Source organism: Mustela erminea, chromosome 7 (genome assembly GCF_009829155.1).
Source record: "Mustela erminea isolate mMusErm1 chromosome 7, mMusErm1.Pri, whole genome shotgun sequence".
NCBI lineage: Eukaryota > Metazoa > Chordata > Mammalia > Carnivora > Mustelidae > Mustela > Mustela erminea.
The window spans coordinates 69,240,304-69,260,667 of NC_045620.1; the positions used below are offsets into that span (position 1 = coordinate 69,240,304).

A 20,364-nucleotide genomic window follows, 5' to 3' on the forward strand; every position below is an offset into this window, starting at 1 on the left:
TAGAGTATTAAGGTGCTGCCATTTATTTCTTACAAAATGAGAAAAATTAGATAAGAAGAAAAGCACAGTTATTGTGGGAACAAAGCTAGTTTGTTCTCTCCAAATCGTAGCCTTAAGTTCAGTTTTATTTGTCTTTACTTCTATCGTCTCTAAGTAGAAATTTATGTTGGAAAATTAACTGGACAATGGACATTTTCCTTGCTAACATTTCATGTTCATGTGTGATTATACACGTTGTGATTTAAAGAATGAAAATGGAATTATTTGTTAGCTAGGAAATTACTGAATCCTTATCAGACCCTGATGAGACTATAGGAAAAAGTAGCCATGGGGAAAATTGTGTTGAAGTCATCCTCCACACTCACTGTGAGTTAATTATAATCACTAATTTTCACATGTACACAATATATACATCTCTTCAATATTAAAATATTTTGAAAGAGACAACAATGTGATCATTAAGAGTTCCACTGTGTGTTAAGTTTACCAGTTGGCCATAGCCTAATGGCATGGTCATTTTAACTGAAATCATTTTGGGGTGGGGAGGGGAATTCATCATGGTGAAGCAATATCTGATGTTCACATAATATAAGGTGATTTTGGACTACAAAATGGAAAATGTTACAAAAGCACAGAATGTAAATAAATCAGAACTACCAACATTGTTACCATTTCAAAGTTACAAGGTGAGATAGAGATTATCTGCATTTTCATTTCCTGGAAGATGTGAAGGATGAGACAGTCAGAGGAACACAATACTGCTGGTTTAGTGCAGTGGTTGCAAAATGTTCAGAAACTAATTATAAATATTTGCTGTCTTAAACCATATGCTCATAGACTAACTTGTATTTTTCATTACAGATTAAAAATATTATTTAGAATCTATATAGTTACTGAAGTGCCCTATATTTGGCTGTAGAATTTAATATGTAAAAGATAATGGTCTTTTTCTAAAATACCTTTTGTAAAAAAATATTCTCATTCAGAGAAAGGACTTCACAGATCTGGTTTTTTCTCACAATAAGCATAGTGAAATTGTTTCTTTACTCTTGAAGTAATATCACTGAGACCTCCAGGCAAAAATAATGAGAATATACAGAATACAATGAAATTAATCTGATTATTAGATTTCTTTAAATGTTGCAAAACTGGTGTGTGTTATAGATGAAATATTATATATTACAGTCTGTAAAGAAAGCAGGGGAAAATGAAAACCTGTTGCTCTGAATTGTGATGAGCTGCTAGGGAAAATCTTTGTGCTTTGCCGTAGGTGTAATTTCAAAGAACTGAGCACTCAAAGAAAGACCAAAGCTCAGCATTCTTTTTTTATCTTCTATTTACTAACATAAAAAATCGTCACTGAAGATTGGCCTCGCTGAAGCTTGAAGATCTAGAATTTCAATTTTAGCATCAAAAGTGTTTTGTGTGTGTAACACACTTCCCTGATGGGTTTGAAAAATTGACAAAAGAAATACGACCATCACATAACTATAAGAGTTTGCTTGTTTGATGATAACCTGGGGTCAATGCACCGAATATCAGTCTATAAAGTGTCCTTTACATACATTTCAAATGCTTTTATGATTGACAAGAGTATTCAAAAAACTTTAAATGCTGAGATTACAGTGAGGGAAAACTAAACCTTTGGTAGTCACAATCCAATCAGACAATGGGTTCTGTATTAGTTATCTCATGCTGTGTAACAAATTTATCCCCAAATTTAACTGCTTAAAATGGCATGTATTTATTATCTCACACAGTCTCTCAGGATTGGGAATCATGAAATGCCTGGAGGGTGGTTCTAGTTCAAGGACTCTTGAAAGAATGCAGCCAAGCTGTCAGTCGGGGCTACAGTAAATAATCTGACCACCAAAATGGGGAAGGATTGATATCCAAGCTTACTCATGTGGTTGTCTACAGGCTTCTGCTCTTTGCTGGCTATGGGCTGGAGTCTTAGTTCCTTGTCACTCAGGCTTCTCCATAGGCTACCTGAGTGTCTGAATGTCCTCACAACATGACCGCTGTTGTCTCCCAAAGTGAGAAATCTGAAGGAATTTCAAGGAGGGAAGCCACAATCATTTTTTTAAAAAGATTTTATTTATTTATTTGACAAAGAGAGAAAAAAAAACAGGCATAGAGGCAAGCAGAGAGAGGAAGCAGGCTCCCTACTGAGAACTCCATGTGGGGCTCGATCCCAGGACCTTGAGATCATGACCTGAGCCGAAGGCAGAGGCTTAACCCACTGAGCCACCCAGGTGCCCCACCACAGTCATCTTTAACCTCATTTCAGAAGTGATACAACAGCACCTCTGCTTTATTCTTTTGGCCATCCAGACAAACCATAGTACAGTGTGGGAGGGGACAACACAAAGCTGTGAATGCCAGGAGGTGAGAATCATTGTAAGCCATCGTGGATGGTGGCGACCACAGGTCCAGAGCAAACTTATGACTTGGATTCTCCTAGAATTCACCTAGAGGTTAAAATATACCTCCTCTAAAAGCCATTGTTTATTATCAGGGAAAAATTACATCTGAGTCTACTAGTGACTATCCAGACAGACCACAAGGGGCAAATGGAAAGCTGCTGACATTTCTCTGCCAAAGTTACACAACCTCTCTGTCACCTGAGTCTACTAAGTATACTAAGCATTAACAATTCAACTCTTAGCCACACTTCTTATGGGGATTAATGGCCAGATTTAATTTAAAAAATGAGTATGGTCTATAGTATAGCCTTGAGAAGGGTAAAATAAATAAGGGAGTAATATAAAAATATGCTGTAAGATGATTACCAATCATATGCTTGTAAGAATAAGCTCTTAAAACTTGATGATGAAAAGTTAGAAAACAAGAGACCTTTCAGGTTGCTTCTCAGTTTGAATAATTTAATTGGATTTTATAATATCAGTAAAAATCAGTGACTGCTTTTAGCTTTTCTATTTTGGGTGGTAGATAAGTCACTCTGAATACTTCTGGTAGTAAATTGCCAGGTAGAGATACAATCATTAAAAATTACTATATAAAATTCTCAGCTTTTTTGTAAAAGAGATTTCAGATACTTTTTAATTTCAGAAAGTCTTCTAAGAGGCTTCATATAAATCAGCTGCTTGAAACTCAGAAATCATAAGGTACCTGACCCAGGAAAAGCAAATACAGAGCAGTAGGGCATAAATAGCTCTACTGAATTTATACTACAAATAAACAGCCAATTTTAAACCTACTATGATTATTTAAATCATTAAATAATCTAGCCATCTGGTTAAGTCAGGACCTATCTGCAAACTAGAAAGGCTATTTAAAAGACAGAGCAGTGGCAATAGATGACGTTTTCTTAAGACTTCACATTATCTATGCTTGGATTTACTCTCAGTCCTAGTCAAGATACGCTCCTAGATGCTCTACCTTTCAGGGGAGGGAGGGAATTATTGCAGGTCAAGAGATGGTGATTGCTACCTGAGGAGGAAAAGGAGACTGGGTAGTGCCTGGTGCTGACTTTTTTTTAGCAGTCTTTCTCCACCTAAGCTGCTTAATAGAATCAAGAGTCTCTGCCGTGAGACTCAGGTGCCAAATATTTATTAAACTCTCCAAGTGATTTCACTGGGCAGCCAAAGCTGAGAATTTTTGTCTTGGGACAGTAGATCTCATTTCAGCGACCATCAGAATCATCTGGAGAGCATGCTGAAATTACAGAATGCTGGGCCCCATCCCTAGAGTTTCTGGTAGGTAGGTCTGGGGTGGGCTCAATAATTTGTGCTTTTAACAGGTTCCCAGATGATGCTGATTTGCAGTCCTACGCTTTGAGAATCAATCTTAGAAGAGTTTGGCTTTTGTTGTCTTTTTAGTAGAGTTCAGTTGTGCGCGGGTTGTAGGGGGAGGGGTGAAAATTGGTAGAAGGAGAGGGACAGAAGCCGCTAGTCTCCCACTTTCCTGGCCCAATCCCCTTCCAAGCTGAAGGGGAACTGGAATCTACCACTTCATCGCATCTTCCCTATTTTCTCAGTCTTTATTTCACAGACTGAGTAAATAAAGGTGCTTCAGGGGTCAGTTGAACGGTCCACAGCTGTTTAGATCGCGGTTAACCAGCCCATTTCAGCGGGCTTCTCGCTCACGCACACCCTCCCTCCAAGGAACCCTGCTCAAAGCGGCCCACCAGCCTTTTCCTCCTCCCTGCCCCGCCCCCAGAGTCTCTGCGTAGTTGCGCACTCGACGTGCCCGGCGTTCAAAGCGAGCAGCGAGAGGAGTTCAGTGGGGCACCGCGTGCCGCGCAGGCGCGAGGGGGAGAGGTGCCGGAGCCGCCATCATGGCCTGTGTCAACCCCGTGGTAAGGAGGACCGGCCTGGCCTGTAGGCCCATGGTCTGTGTGGAGGGAGGGCTGGTCCAGGGATCACGGCAGCCCAGGCCTGTACACACGCTTTCCCCTCCTGACCCTTCACAGTCTTTCCGAAACTGTCACTCTAAGTGGCCCCGGCTGTTCGCCTCGGCTGTGGAGGAAGCCGGTGAGGACCAGTAGTAGCTCACCGGAAGTTGGAATCCGCCGGCTGAAGGAACCGCTGCCTCCTCCTCCCCTCCGTTCTCACTGGCACTGAGGCTGTCTGAAGAGGTGGTTAGAGCTGGAGCTCGCCGTAACCCTCCAGTTTCCTGTGTCTTGAGAAAATTCCCGAGTTCAGTTGTACTCTTATTCTAATTCTTACTTCCAGTGTGGCCATTGTTGATTCTGAGCTCTATTATTCACCTGAAGTAATAAGCGATGTGGTATTTCTTGTTGCCCCAGGCGTATTTTTTGAGTTCTCTCGTACCCCGCATTTCCCCATCCTGAATGCTTAAGTACGCCACTGGAATTAAACACAAACCTTGATCTCCTACCCTTACAGTGAGAACTGACAGACTAAATGGCACTTGCGAAATGCTCTATCAATTTTTAAAAAGCTGAATTAAAGAGAAAAACAAGGATTCACCTTTATTTTCAGTTCACCTGAACAAACTTGGTATTTGGTGAAAGGCAGTGTGCTTGTCCCGGTCTGTTATTTTATGGGTTCCATGTACTTATATGCAGCACAAAAGGGTCCATTTTTAGAGACACATTATTTCATTGTGTATCCATTTTTTGATGCTAATGTATTTGAAGATACGTAAAATACTCAAGCCTGAATAGAAGTTTACCATGTGTACCCTTTTATCTGATGGTGAACTCTGCGGAGGGTGTGTGAGTTTTCTTTTAAATAGAGAAGCGGTTAAGATGGATTTTCTGGACTACACATTGTTCTGATTAAGGTATTAGGGAAAGAATATAAAGGCTAACCTTAGTTCCAGAAGAAAAAGGTATGTTCAATACTTATTTTCCTTTTTAAAAATTGCGTTCTAATGGTTTGTTTTTGACAGCTGCTCTTATACTCTGAGGGTGGATTTTTTTTTTTTTTAAAGATTTTATTTATCTGATAGAGGAAGCATGAGAGAGGAGAAGGTGGAAGGAGAAGCAGACTCCCCCCTGGAGCTGGGGAACCGATGTGGGACTCAATCCCAGGACTCTGGGATTATGACCTGAGCCAAAGGCAGTTGCTTAACCTACTGAGCCACCCAGGCACCCTCTGAGGATAGATCGTAAGGAAGTTTTTAACCCTAGAAGTGTTTTCTTTTTGCGGTAAAAGTGATCAAACTAGCTGGGATGAACACCGAAGTATCACTTTAGTATGGTTGTATTGGGGTAAACTGTTTGAGAAGAAGCAACTAATCTAGGGCACTTAATGGATATGCCTGTGAATAATGTGGTACTGATTGGTCTATTTATAAGCTTACCTGGGATAGTTAATGGGGATTAATTTTAAACCTAACTATTCTTGATGTGAGCGGGAGTATTTAGAGAGTATTTACTGGGTAGTGTGAAAAAGCAGTCCTAGAATGCCACAATTTTTATTGCCAAATCTTGTGGAAACGTATAGTTCATTCATGTCTTGGTTAGGTTCTGTTAGGAATCCATTTTGGTGCATTTATACTTTTCACTTGACAGTGGTTCAGAATATTTTTTTGGACTACTGGTATTTGGTTACTCTATTGTAAGTGCTTGTCTCAGTCTTACAGCTTGCAATTTATTCATCTATGTGAAAGTAATATAGTGAACTCTAAAAATTCCTTTGTCCGCTTTGAGAAAATAAGTTGAAGATAGTAGGTTCGTTTTTACCTGCCTTAAATGAATTTATGCTAAGTGAAATAAATCAGTCAGAGAATTATCATATGATCTCATTCATGTGGAATTTAAGAAACAAAACAGGATATAGCAGAAGAGAGGAAAAAAATAAAACAAGATGAAGTCAGAAAGGTGACAAACCGAAAGAGACTCTTAATCACAGGAAACAAAATGACGGTTGCTGGAAGGGAGGGGTGGGGGATGGGGTAACTTGACGATGGACACTAAGGAGGGCACGTGATGTAATGAGCGCTGGGTATCATATAAGACTGATGAATCACTGACCTCTCCCTCTAAAACTAGTAATACATTATATGTTAATTAATTGAATTTAAAAAAATAAAAGGGAGAAGGTTAAATTCTGACAAAAACCAATTGATGTAATTGTAACCTACTATCTTGATGAATTATTATCTCATATTTGATTGTGGTTCTTTAAGTCAGCCTTGTAGATAGCCTGAGACTATGGGTCAGAAGCTAACACAATTTATGGACAGCTAAGACTATACTGGAAGTAGATTGCACTTAGTAAGAATCTTTATGGTGGTTTTTCTTTAAACCATAAGAAAGAATACACTGCATGTATTCTTTCTTCCTGTTAAACGTTTAATAGTTTAAACTATTAAACATTTAATAGTTTAACTGTTTAAACTATTTAAACATAGTTTAAAATGTTAACAATTGCTTTTTTGTAGCCTAAACTCTACAGATCTATAATTGAAGATGTAATTGAAGGAGTGCGCGATCTATTCGCTGAAGAAGGTATAGAGGAACAAGTTCTAAAAGACTTGAAGCAGGTTTGTAGACAATGCAAGTTACCCTTTTTGTTCTTCTTAAAAAACTTATAAATTTTAGTTTTAACCCCTCAATTATAGTTTAATGCTTACCATTCATTGTGTCATCAGATGACATTAAAAAGTGAAATACCTAAATACCCTAACTTAAAAAAATGTTTTTTCTCTGCAGCTCTGGGAAACAAAGATTTTGCAGTCTAAAGCAATGGAAGACTTCTTCAGAAATAGTGCCCATTCACCTGTGTTCACCCTTCCATTGCCAAACAGCTTGCACCAAACATTGCAGTCATCAACAGGTTGGATACAGTTAGTAAATTAGTACTATTTTGGTCTTCAGAACACATTCTTATTGGTGGTGGTTTTATATTAGGGTAATGTTCTTAAGGTAAGGGGGCTTGGACCTCAAAACCATTACTATTAAATGACCACAGTAAACCATCATATTGTGATTATGGGTAACAAAATTAGGTTATTCAAGCCAGCTTTTGAAAATACTGAAGTCCACAAAGATGACCAACTGTTACTTCAGAGGAACAAGTTACATCATTTGTGGGCTATTGGGAATACCCACTAGTTATTTCAGAGAATTTGATTGGATTGTGTCAAAGAGTAACTGAGGCACCATTGCTGGAAAAAGCAGTGGGAAGGATGGGTGGTTGCATGCTTGTGCATTCTTTATCTTTCTCTTGCTTGTTGTATATATTATAAATCTGCTGTTGTACTGGAAGAAAAATAGAGAGTTAACATGAATATGGAGATTATTCAGCCTACTTCGCTGTTTTGGGTATTATGTATTATGGCTAGAAATTAACCCTGTGTACGTTTCTTCATTTCTTGGACTTGAAACCTTTGCTTTTGAGGAAATAATTTTCCATATTATGTGTATCAATTTAAACTGGAAAAAAGTGGCTAAGATAAATGATACTGTTTTATCTTTCTAGCCTTTATTCCTTCTTTTCTGATTCTTAAAATTTTTATACTATCCTAATGTATGTGTGTGTGTTGTCTGTATGTCTGCATGCAACACACACAGACACACACACACACAGGTTTTATTTTGTTTAGTTGAATTAGATTGATGTCTGCCAGAAGTGAGGGTAGATTTTGGATTAGATTTTGGATTGGATTGTCAGTAATAACTATGTTGTTCATTGCACACTTGGGAAAATTCAAAGGAAAATCATGTGGGACAAGGTGAAGAGAAAATAGTAAGGAGGCTAGTATCTCATTTATTATAAAACAAGAGAATTTAAGTGTGGCAGCAATTATAACTTAAAAATGAAATAAGTTAGTGAATATTGAATTCCCAGATGTAACTTTTTTTTTTTTTTTTTTTTAATTAATTTTTTATTTTTTATAAACATATATTTTTATCCCCAGGGGTACAGGTCTGTGAATCACCAGGTTTACACACTTCACAGCACTCACCAAAGCACATACCCTCCCCAATGTCCATAATCCCACCCCCTTCTCCCAAACCCCCTCCCCCCAGCAACCCTCAGTTTGTTTTGTGAGATTGAGTCACTTATGGTTTGTCTCCCTCCCAATCCCATCTTGTTTCATTTATTCTTCTCCTACCCACTTAAGCCCCCATGTTGCATCACCACTCCAGATGTAACTTTTATCTAATGTTATGCTTCTAAAGTATAACTTTACTCTGTTAGCCACAGCTGTTTTAATTACTAAGTTGACACTTTGAAACATTTTACCTTAGTTCCTATAGTTTTGATTATGCTTTTGTTTTTAACTTTTTTATTAGGTCATCCCTTTTCTCTATTTAAATAACATTATTTTCTTTATTGAAGAACTTTTAAAGATTTTCTTTCTTTCTTTTTTTTAACCTAGAAGTGACTTGGAGGGTGGCCAGTATGGAGGAATGAAAGATTAGACTGTTTTTTATCAAAAGCAGTTAACACTTTTCAGGTTCTTTGTCATTCAAAATTGCAATACTTGTTTTTGCCGCAAGATGGTAATATTACCAGTGATTTAAATCACAAAATAGTCTTGCAACTAATATGTCTAGCTGGCTTTCTTCTGCACTGTATTCTTATTCTCTTTCTTGGAAGTTAGAATAATAGAAATAATTACATTTAAACAAGACAGTTTTTATTCTTTTCTACATCATTTAAAATGAAAAGACTTAGGAGGAAGTACATGTCCTTTAAAAATGCATTACAAGCCTTGTTTTTATCCCTCTTCATTTCCAGGTTCCCTAGAATAAGATTCTTGAAGTAAATAGCCTCATAAAATTGAAGTACTTCTTAATTATATCTTCTCATTGTAGGCTTTTAAAAGCCTGATTAAAATAATCTAAACTAACTTCTACAACCTTTTTATCTCTTGATAACAAGTTCGAATTATGTCTACAATGGAGTAAGTCATTTGCCTTTGTTCCATCTTTAAAGCTTTTTGCTCTATCATATTTTCTTTGACTCGATTATCCATTTGCTTAATAATTTCCTGTATTTTCAGTTGTCAACTTTTTTTTGGTCTCAGGACCCCTTTTCACTCCTAAAAATGGAGGACCTTGAAGAGCTTTCTTTATGTGGGTTGTTAAGTATCTATTTACCATGTAAGCTTAAAACTGAGAAACTTAAGAAAAGTTTTATAAATCCCCAAAATTGATAATATGCTAACATAATTACATATATTTGTTAAAAGTAACTTTTCCAGAACAAAAAGTATTTAATGAGAGGAGTGGCGTTGTTTTACTTTTCTGAAAATCTCTTCAAATGTCTGGCTTAATATGAGGTAGCTGGATTCTCATATCCATTTCTAAATTCAGTCTCTTGTGATAAGTAGTTTTGGCTAAAGTACATGAGGAAAATCTAGCCTTCTACAGATGTATAATTGGAAAAAGTGTTTTTATAGCAACTTTAGGTAACTTGATACTACACTAAAACTCAACAAGTGTTAGTTTCTGAGAGTTTAGCTACAAGGTGGAATCTGAAACTTTATCAGTGGACTTTGTAATGTTAAAAGATCACTGGTGTCTCTTGCACTTTGAATGACTCCTTAACCTGTGTGTGATTTTGTAACATAAGTTAGTAACTTGGAAAATACTGTTTGACTGAGTTATGCACTTGACAAATTGTTCATTATACAAGATTAAAAAATACTATTAATATCACCACACATTTCTTCAGAAAAATTGGAAAGCTATCAAACTCAACTGTGGTGGATATAAAGTTTACAAAATTACGATTTTTGGTTGAAAGCTCGAATTTTACCATTGCCAAACAGATACTGTCAGTTTGTTTTCCTTGAAGTGACAGGCACATTTGGTTCATTTTAAAAAAAAATGACTGCCAAATATCTGTGTCTGAATAACCATAGTTTGTGTCACTTATTCTTTCAAGTAAAAATGTTTCTTAAAAAGGAGAGGCTAGATCAGCTCTGAACTTAAATAATAGCACCAGTCCTTTTTCCATGTACTTCCTTGTGTATCTGTATGCTGCAGAAATGCTTTGTATTCTTCTCATTTCATCCATAGGATATTAAAAGAAAGTATCCTCAAGGTTTGAAATTTTATAAAAATAGTTCTTTATGGTTACATTTAGGAACTTCTTTAGTGAAACTGTTTTATTGTCGCTGTTGTTTATCTTTTTAACTGTGAGTGGGTGGTGATGGAGAACAAATAAAGGGGCCACTAGCAGGTTTGGTAATACTGCTTTAATTCGTGCTAAGATGCCCTCTTTCTCTCTTTATCTCTTTCCCTTTCCTTCTCTCTCTCTCTTTGCCTTTCCTTCCCTCACTCCCCTTACTCCCTCCCTTCCTTCATTTTTTTTTTTTTTTTTTTTTTTTTTTAAATAAAGTAGGCTCTACACCCACCCAGCATGCAGCAGGGCTTGAACTAATGACTTTGAGATCTGGACCTGAGCTGAGATCAGGAGTCAGATGCTAAGGGCCCCTGGGTGGATCAGTTGGTTGAGCCTCTGACTCTTGCTTTGGCTCAGGTAACGATCTTGGGGTCCTGGGATGGAGCCCTGTGTCGGGCTGTGTGCTCAGTGGCCAGTCTGCTTGAGATTGTCTCTCTCCCTCTTCCCCTTCCCCAGCTTGTCCATATGCAGTTTCTCTCTAAAAATAAAATCTTTAAAAAAAGAAGTTGGAGACTTAACCAAATGAGCCACCAAGGCACCCCAAAGTGCCTTCTCTTTTACTCATCATTGCTCTGCACTGTAAGTGCAAATGTCAAAAAAGGAAAAAAAAAATAGCGAGAAGTGAAAAAAAAAAAAAGATTTTTATTGGTATTATAAAAAATAGTCTGGCTTTGTGAACACCCTGAAAGGGTCTCATGGACCCCTGGGGGTTTTAATTTAAGAACTGCTATTCTATCCTTGGGGTGATTATATATAGTTTGTAATCCACTTTTTTAAAAAGACAATGTTTTTAGAACTTTACATTCGCAACAAATTTAAGAGAAGGTACAGAGACTTCTCCTATACCTCTTGTCCCCAATCATGCATCATCTCTTCAGTTATTAACATCCCCCACCAGAGGGTTACATTTGTTAACAGTTGATCAACCTACATTGACCTATCATAAATACCCAAAGTCCATAGGTCACGTTATTGCTCTTGGTGTTGCATGTACCATGTGTTTATGCAAATTTATAATGACATGTATCCATCTTTACAGTGTCTTACAGAGTATTTTTATTGTCCTAGAAATCCTCTGTACTCCTCCTATTCATCCTTTCCTACCATACCAACTCAAGGCAACCATTGATATTTTTATCGTCTCCATTGTTTTACCTTTTTCAGAATGTCCTATAGTTGGAATCAAACATGTAGTATCTAGTCTTTTCAGGTTGGCTTATTATACTTAGTAATATGGTATTAGGATTCCCTTATATCTTTTTGTGGCTTGCTAACTCATTTCTTTTCAACATTGAATGATATTACATTGTCTGGATGTGCCAGTTTATTTAATTGTTCACCTATAAAGCACATCTTGGATGTTGCCAAGTTTTGGCAATTAGGAATAAAGCTGCTGTGTGGAGGTTTATGTGTGGATGTAAGTTTTTAACTTCTTTGGGTAAATACCAAGGAGAGTGACTACTGGGTTGTATGCTTAGTTTTGTAAGGAACCACCAAATTTTCTTTCAAAGTGACTGTGTCATTTTACATTCCCACCAGCAGTGAGTGAGAGTTCCTGTTGTTCCACATCCTTGCCAACATTGGGTGTTATCAGTGTCATGGATTTTGTCCATTTTAATGGGGATGTAGTGGTATCTCATTGATTTAATTTGCATTTTCTTGATGACTTATGATATGGAGCATCTTAAATGCTTATTTGCCATCTATACCTTCTTTGGCAAAGTGTCTCTTAAGGTCTTTGGCCCATTATTGGGTTGTTATGGTTGAGTTTTAAGAGTTCTTTGGTTATTTTGGATAATAGCCCATTATCATATATGTCTTCCACGACATTTTTTTCCATCCTATGTCTTTTCATATCATCTTGATTTTTTTTAAAAGGAGGTTTAAGTTTTTATAAAACCTGGCTTATCAATTATTTCTTTCATGGGTTGTGCCTTTGGTGTTGAATCTAAAAAGTCACTGCTATACTCCTGATCATCTAGATTTTCTTCTATCTTCTAGGAATTTTGTAGTTTTGCATTTTACATTAAGTTCTGATTTATTTTTAGTCATTTTTTTTTTGAAGGTTATAAAGTATGTGTCTAGTTTCATGTTTTTTGCATTGGGTAGCCAGTTCAGACATTTGTTGAAGAGACTATCTTTGTGCCATTGTATTGCCTTGGCTTTTGTGTTAAAGATCAAGTGACTGTGTTATGTGGGTCAGTTTCTTGGCTCTGTGTTCTGTTCCATTGATGTGTTTGTCTATTCTTTCACCAGGTAGCACTACCTTGATTACTGCAGCTTTCTAGTAAGTCCTGAAGTGGGGCAGTGTCAGTTCTCCAACTTTTTCTCCATGAATATCACATTGGCTCTTCTGGGTCTTTTGCCTATAATTCACTTGTGAGAGAGAAATGGGATTGCATTAATAATAATCTCAGAATAATAGGTGTAAACTAGGACTGTCCTGGGTTAACTGAGTTGTGGGATTCACTTTGTCCATGATTGCCCTATTTCTAGAGCAATTCAAATCTGTGCTATTTGGTCTTCATGTCACATAGTCTTTTTGATGAAACTATCATTGTATGAGCAAGAAAGGGAAGAATAGGAATTTTGAGAGGTTTGTGATGGCTTTCATCTTTGAGTGTTCAGACTCCTTCAGGTACAAACTACATGTCCAAATTGTTGAATTTAGATCTGGTTAAAATTTCAACAGTGCTGTTGGTTCTTGATGTAATTTGAGGTAGAATATTCAGTTTGGTTATCAGAGATGTATATATGCTAATGAGTAGTCAAAAAGAATAGTGACCAGTCTTTGCACCTCTTGAGTCACATGACTTGGATATTAAGATTTGGAATGGTTTAAAGCAGGATCAAGAATTGTGAAGTTAGGGGTGCCTGGGTGGCTCAGTGGGTTAAAGCCTCTGCCTTTGGCTCGGGTCATGATCCCACGGTCCTGGGATCGAGCCCCACATTGGGCTCTCTGCTCCTTGGGGAGCCTGCTTCCTCCTCTCTCTCTGCCTGCCCCTCTGCCTACTTGTGACCTCTCTCTGTCAAATGAATAAAATCTTAAAAAAAAAAAAAAAGAATTGTGAAGTTATTAACTGCCTTAATGTATCGAAGACTTCTTGGTGTATAAGAAAGAAATACTCTTGTAGATGTCACAATGTAGCATCTTTTCTTAATTTATACTTCTTAAATTACATTTGTGGAATTGAATTCTTTCTATATTGTAAAGCCTATTGTTTGTGAAATTTAATATTTCTTGAATATATACATGAAGTCCAAAATACTAACACTTTTATTTTAAGTAAAGACATATACTCAGTTAAAACTTAATTGGGTATTGAAACCATCTTGGATATTTTAAAAAGCATGTTTCAGGCACATGTAATGGTATATATAATTTGTGGAAGTATGTAAATGGTGCATTTAATATCAAAATTAACTAGGAACTGCATGAAACTTCACTATAAAACTGTTCAATGCTTTTATTCTGATGACTATAAAGGAACTCTTAAACTCTCTTATAGCTCTGTTTGATTTATATAAGATTAGAGAATTATCCTTTAGGATTTATTGCAAGGTATTTAAAAGAGGGGGAATTGTTGCTATTTTTCCTCAAGAAATTCATTTAATTGCTTTAGACAGCGTGTTAACAGATTTTTGTTTCCTCTCAGGCAGTGGCTTCAGCTGTACCAGCTTAAGCTTCGTTCACTTCAGCTAATTAAGACTAATACCCTTGTGTTCCTGCCACACCAATTCTTTCTAATTTAGCCTTTCTAAAAGAATGCCTGTTAATAAGCAAAGCCATAGATGAACGGAGGATAAAAATAATTTTCTGCTTCATTAATCATCAATCTCTGTAGCTTCACTTCTGTTATTCTAATGTGGGAAGAATGGTTAGTTAAAAAAAATATTTGCTCTTCTGAGTGACTTGCTGTTCATAATGGAGTCATTCTAGTGTCAGAAGCAAATCTTAGGGACACTTTAATGTGGTCTGTGAAAAAACACCATAATAAACATTACATTGAATATATATGTGCTCCATAAACATGCTGAAACATTCTCTTTTTTATTAAAAGGTGAAATGATAGTGTGACAGTCGTGTTCAGCTAGGTAAAATGAACCTTGAGGTAAAGTTTAAGGTTATGTTATCTCCCGAGGTCTTTTTACTATAGTTACTATTTGTTTTTTACACTTATTTTTTAATGCTTCCATTTCCAACCATTAGGCAAATGTTTTAGCTATATTAAAAACAAAGAGATAGCATAGAAAATTGGTAGATAATAAAGAAAAGATATGTGAGATTGCAACTTTAATGCAGGTTGGGGTGGTCTTTCCCTAGGAATTTGTTCTCTTTTATTTTTCTTAGTAGTTATACTTGTTTCATGTAAAGACTTGTGGAGACATGTTATTCATTTATTCCTAAAACTATGTAGTTGTGCTGGCTAAAGTATTATAAATAACTTCTCCTGAAATGAATGAATGGGAAATTCTTTTTAGCCCATAAAATTTAGAATGGTTTATGTTGGGTTACATTTTTTTTTTTTTTTTGCTCAATAATATAGTCTTTTGGAAATGTGCTACTTGAATAAATACTACCTTTTCTCCTCTGTGAGAAGTTGTGATGGAGATTTAGGGCTACATTGACTTAATAAAAATAACCTAGGTATTTTCTTGTGGGTTTCTATACTATGGTATACTTGATAACAAATATTTTCTTTTGGTACTTAAAACAGGTTAGTTATAAAGTCTTTATCTGAAGTTTTTTGGGAAAAAATATAGTTAATTTGTTTACCTCACTTGCAGTTAGGAAGTTTAGAACTCCCCATGGTCAGACATGCTAGTGATGGAAAGCTTTTTTTTTAAAACAAGCTATACTTAGCAGTTTTATTAAACTGGTAAATTGTAACAAATGTATAATGTTTATTTTGTTTTCTATATAGCGTCATTAGTTATTCCTGCTGGTAGACCTCTTCCCAGTTTTACTACAACAGAACTGGTATGTAGCCTGATTAGGATATTTTTTTTTTTTTTAAGATTTTATTTATTTATTTGACAGAGATCACAGGTAGGCAGAGAGGCAGGCAGAGAGAGGGACACATACTCCCCGCTGAGCAGAGAGCCCGATGTGGGCTTGATCCCAGGACCCTGAGATCATGACCTGAACAGAAGGCAGAGGTTAACCCACTGAGCCACCCAGGTGCCCCTAGGATATATTTTTAAAGATATGCCTCACTTTTAGTGAATGGTAGCAGGAGGCTAGGCATAGGTATAATTCATAATCCCCCATTTGAATGAAAAAAGATGTAGTAAGGGATGGGGAGATAGGAATAACTTCTAAAATGTACATGTTGCAAAAACTGAGGAGTTTCAGAATTGACATATTTACCAACTTTTCCTGTCTTCCAGAGCAGTTATTAGCATCTGCCAGTAGTATATATAAATACTGTTGTTAGTATCTATAAGGTCAGGAAACTTCTGAAGTTAAATTCTATGGAGTTTTAATACACAGTATAATGTTATATACTAGGTAGATCCTAAATAAATGATGTTGATACTTTTTGATTATTATTATTATTATTATTATTATTTTGGCAAGTTGAGCTACATAATAGTTCTTCTTTTTATTTAAGTGAAGTATTTTGGTCATTTTTTGTCTTTGTGCTGTAGAGATTTAGAGATAGGTTCCCCCCCACCCCCCGAAGATTTGGAGCAGAAAATAAATTACAACTTGTATTTAGAAAATTGAGTAGTTTTCAGGTGGGGAAATGATAGCACTTTTTCTCTTTTACCTTTCTTTAGTGGTTTATAATCCACTGTTTTTCACCTTTCAGCCCACTTTCTGGGCCAAAAGGGTTGGTAGGCTGTTAATTTCCATTTCTTTATTAAATACAAGATCATACCCCTTACCAGGAGTTTTGGGAAGAATGGTGCTGTTTTTGATAGGAAACCAATGAAAAATATATCTGCCTTTGAAATTCTTGAGACTACTTTTTCTCCTGGTTAAAGAAATAATACACTAATAGTAAAAACAAGTTTATAAAATAAAAAGCGAAAGAGCCCTGCAGTATTGTACCCCAAAGATAACTGTTTTAACTGTTTGATGTATATCCATCTAGCATTCTTTCATGAAAGTTACCTTAATTTTCAAGGTAAATGTAGGCACATCTCTGTGCTGGTTCTGTGTTTTTACTTAGTAATATAGATGGATCCTTTTCCCTGCCAGTTAAATATTGACTAACCTTAGTTGATGTATCATTTTCATTAACTGATATTTTATTAATGGACATTTATTTTTAGTTTTTTTCTAATATAATCGATAATAGTTGTAGCTAAGTTTTTGTGTATTGGTATGATAGCAGGTAGTAAGGATAAATTCCTAGAGGTAGAATTTCTGGGTCAAAGATTATGCATGTTTTCAATTTGGTTATATATTGTGAAATTGCTCTCCAAAAAGTTGGTACGTGCCTACTCATCCAAGCAGTGGTCTGAGAAAACCACATCCTTACCAGTATTGGATGTTTTTAATCAATCTTATAAATTTTTATAGGTCTGGTAGGCAAAAACTTTTTTGTCTTTTGACTTAGCATTTAAAAAAATGGAAAACCCTGAGGTTTATTGATTCTAAAATAAAAATTGTACACTATTGTATTAACTAATTTAAAGTACCATTAGTGATCAACCTATGGACTAGAGGGCTCTTATTAACAGCTGTGTTTCTTGTATCTGACAATTTGAGGATCAGGGACTCATGCAAAGCTATGCAGTGGGGAAGTTTTAGGAATTAGTGTTCATACCATTTACTAAGACTTTACTGGTTTCATTGCGAATAGCCATAGAACAGAATTCTTTTTATCTTTAAATGATCTAAATCAAATATTGAAAAGCTGTTTTGTTCAAAGAACTTAGCCTCAATGTTAAATGTCCAACCATTGTCCTGTTGTCTGAATCAGTCTTTTTTTTAATCCCTGTGAGATCAGGAAAAAAGATAAAAGGAAAGCCTTTTTCTAACTTCCTAATTAAATTTCTCATATCTAGGGCACCTCAAACTGTAGTGCAAGTTTCAATTTTCCTGGTTATCCTATTCATGTACCAGCAGGTGTGACACTACAGACTGCATCTGGTAAGGGTATAGTTCCCATTAAATTTTGTTTGTTTTGTTTTGTTTTTTTGTTTTAACACTGGTACTGACTGCTGGATGTTAATTTTCGTGATTTTTAATAAACTGTATACTAGAAGTTACTGAAGTTACAGGAACTTTTTAAAATATAACTTATTTTAAGAACAATAGTAAGTGGCAGTTATTCCTGTTGTGGAGGCAACCTACCATAAAAGACACTGTATGAGATTTGTCCTGTAACTTATTCCCGTTTCTTTTTCCCAGCATTGTAGAAGTTGCTTTATGTATGTTTCTTTAATTCAAATCAATTACCTAAATTCTCTAATGAAGAAAAACTCAAGATGACATTGATCAACCTTTGCCGCCTTTGGTACTAGAGATCGTGTAGTAGAATATCCAAAAAAGTTTGGAGAGTAACCAAACCTTGCTTTTTCAGAGTACTATGTCTTGATTTGAAAGAGAATCCTATCTATTCTTTAGGTTTTTGCAAAGTTTTAAACCCCTAACTCTGTGCTCAAAAGAATAAATTTCTTCCCCTTCCTTTTTAGTGTTATTTTAAAGGAAAAAAGGGAGGAGGGGATTTGATAGCTTTTGGAATTACTTAACTCTTTGGATAGCATTACCTTATAGTAGTTACATGGTATCTTAGAGATCGTAAATACATGAAATACATTCTCCATTATTATGTTTGTTAAAATCCCAGTTTGGGTTGGTAACATAGTCATTTATCAAACAATGGGATAGGTCCAGGGAGTATAAATATCAGTGGTCTGTATGTATCTCAAAGTGTGCCATATAAGCAAGCAGTAAAAAAGGCTAGAGTTCAAGTGAGATGGCTTTGTTAAAAGTAGAGTAATACATATTTATTGTAGAAAACACAATCTGAAGAATAAAATAAAAACTCATAGAGAAAACTATTAACATACTGATGTGTTTTTGGACAGCCTGTTGTGCCTGAGGGTTTCTTTCTTTCTTTTTTTTTTTTTTTTTAGAGGAAATTAGGTTTCTATCATACTTACGGTACTATTTTCTCCTTTTTGAGGTCACCTTTATAAAGTCAATGTACCAGTTATGGTGACACAGACTTCTGGAAGAGCAAGTATTCTACATCCAATTCAGCAAGTATTTCAGCAGCTTGGGCAGCCTTCAATAATCCAGACCAGCGTTCCACGCCTGAACCCATGTTCTCTCCACGTGACTGCTGAAAAATCACAGAGAATAGAAACTGTGCTCCAGCAACCCACAGTTCTTCATTCTGGGATGGTGGATAGGAAACATTTACAAAATGCCGCCAGTGATACACTTGCACTTCCTGGAAATGAGCGTGAAATCATGTCTGAAGCTTTGTTGAGTCAGCCGGAAAGCCCTCAGTATATCTGTCTTCCAGGTGTTGTGTTTCCTCCACAGGTCTCTCAGATAGATGAACACCGGGAGCCAGTGCTTGGTGTTTCAGGCGGCGTGACTCAAAATCTGAATGGTGTGCCCCTCTCCACTGGCCGACAGGGGGCCCAGCACCAACACATGTCTGATATTCAGCTTCATGTTCTTAAAAATAGGATGTTTGGATGTGATTTTGTAAAGCAGCCAAGAAATACAGAGGAGCCCAGCAGCCTACCTGTCTCAGAGAAGGTAGTTCTCTGTTGAAGTGAATGGTATTAGGGGACAGACAGTGAGTGGCCTATGATTTGACATCCTGAGGGTTTTTTTAAAAGCTGTAAGGTACTCAGAAGTATAAGTGTTCTGTTTTTTCCTTTAGAAGATTATTTATTACTGCTTTTAATATAGCAATCAGTTCTTATAAATGCCCAGCATTTCAAACTTTTAATTTCAGTTAATCAGAATAGTCTTAGAAGAAAATGGATTTGTTTTAAAGTAATCCATATTACCTCTACCTTACATTGTGAGAATGTTCATTTGTGTATAAATTTAAAAGACCCAGAAATCAATCCTAATAATTAACTGAAAATAAATGAATATTTTGAGGTAATTCTTAATATACAAAAGAAGTCCAAAGTTTTTTTTTTTTTTTTTTTTTTTTTTTTTTAAGAAGCTCTACCAAATTTTCCTGAACTCCATAAGAAATTTTTCCCCTATCTTGCTACTACTTTATTTCTCCCTGTTTGCTGAAATATGAGTTAATGTCTTTTGGAATTCAAACTACTAAAAAATAGCTCCTAATTAACTTTGCACTTTGAAAAAAGGTTCAAATTATTAATTTCCAAGGAATTCATGGTGAAGGCAGACAGATTCATGGAGAATTTTGGATGGTAAAATTAAAAAAGAATCTTGCATTCTTTTTACAAATGTGAAATATGTTTTATGGCTAACTCTATAAGGTTTAGTCACATAAGACAATTAAAGGTCTATGTGTCTAGCTAATGGGTTAGTGGCCCCCTAGAACTGCTGTACAAACCTGTAGCAGTGGATAATAAAGTGTTACTTTAACATTTTCCTAGATGGAAGGGAAAGTTACAGTGTACAGTGAAGGGTAATGAATGAAGAAAATGATTGTAAAACTGTTGGACCCGTTTTAGAAAGTTTCTGTTGTTTGATGAAGCCTGTTCAGAATCTTGTAGCAAGTTGAGGTTTGGTATAGAGTATAAAGATTAAAATGTTTTATGAGTATTATTTCATTATATTTTCAACATAATATATAAAATTTAAGAAATGTAGGCTAAACTCATAATT

At 36.0% G+C, this 20,364-nt stretch overlaps 2 protein-coding genes across 3 annotated transcripts in view; one reads left to right on the forward strand and one right to left on the reverse strand.

Annotated features, from left to right (window-relative positions):
- The window catches only part of LHCGR (luteinizing hormone/choriogonadotropin receptor), a 124,881-nt gene that overhangs the window by 9,653 nt on the left and 94,864 nt on the right, over positions 1-20,364 (reverse strand). The window lies entirely within an intron of this gene.
- GTF2A1L (general transcription factor IIA subunit 1 like) overlaps positions 3,103-20,364 on the forward strand; it is a 51,347-nt gene continuing 34,085 nt past the window's right edge. The window contains exons 1-6 of the mRNA XM_032352067.1: positions 3,103-4,321; positions 6,877-6,978; positions 7,148-7,271; positions 15,500-15,555; positions 17,595-17,679; positions 18,719-19,305. Of these exons, the coding sequence (XP_032207958.1) occupies positions 4,301-4,321; positions 6,877-6,978; positions 7,148-7,271; positions 15,500-15,555; positions 17,595-17,679; positions 18,719-19,305 (975 nt within the window). The 5' untranslated portion in view covers positions 3,103-4,300. The remainder of the gene's footprint in view (positions 4,322-6,876; positions 6,979-7,147; positions 7,272-15,499; positions 15,556-17,594; positions 17,680-18,718; positions 19,306-20,364) is intronic.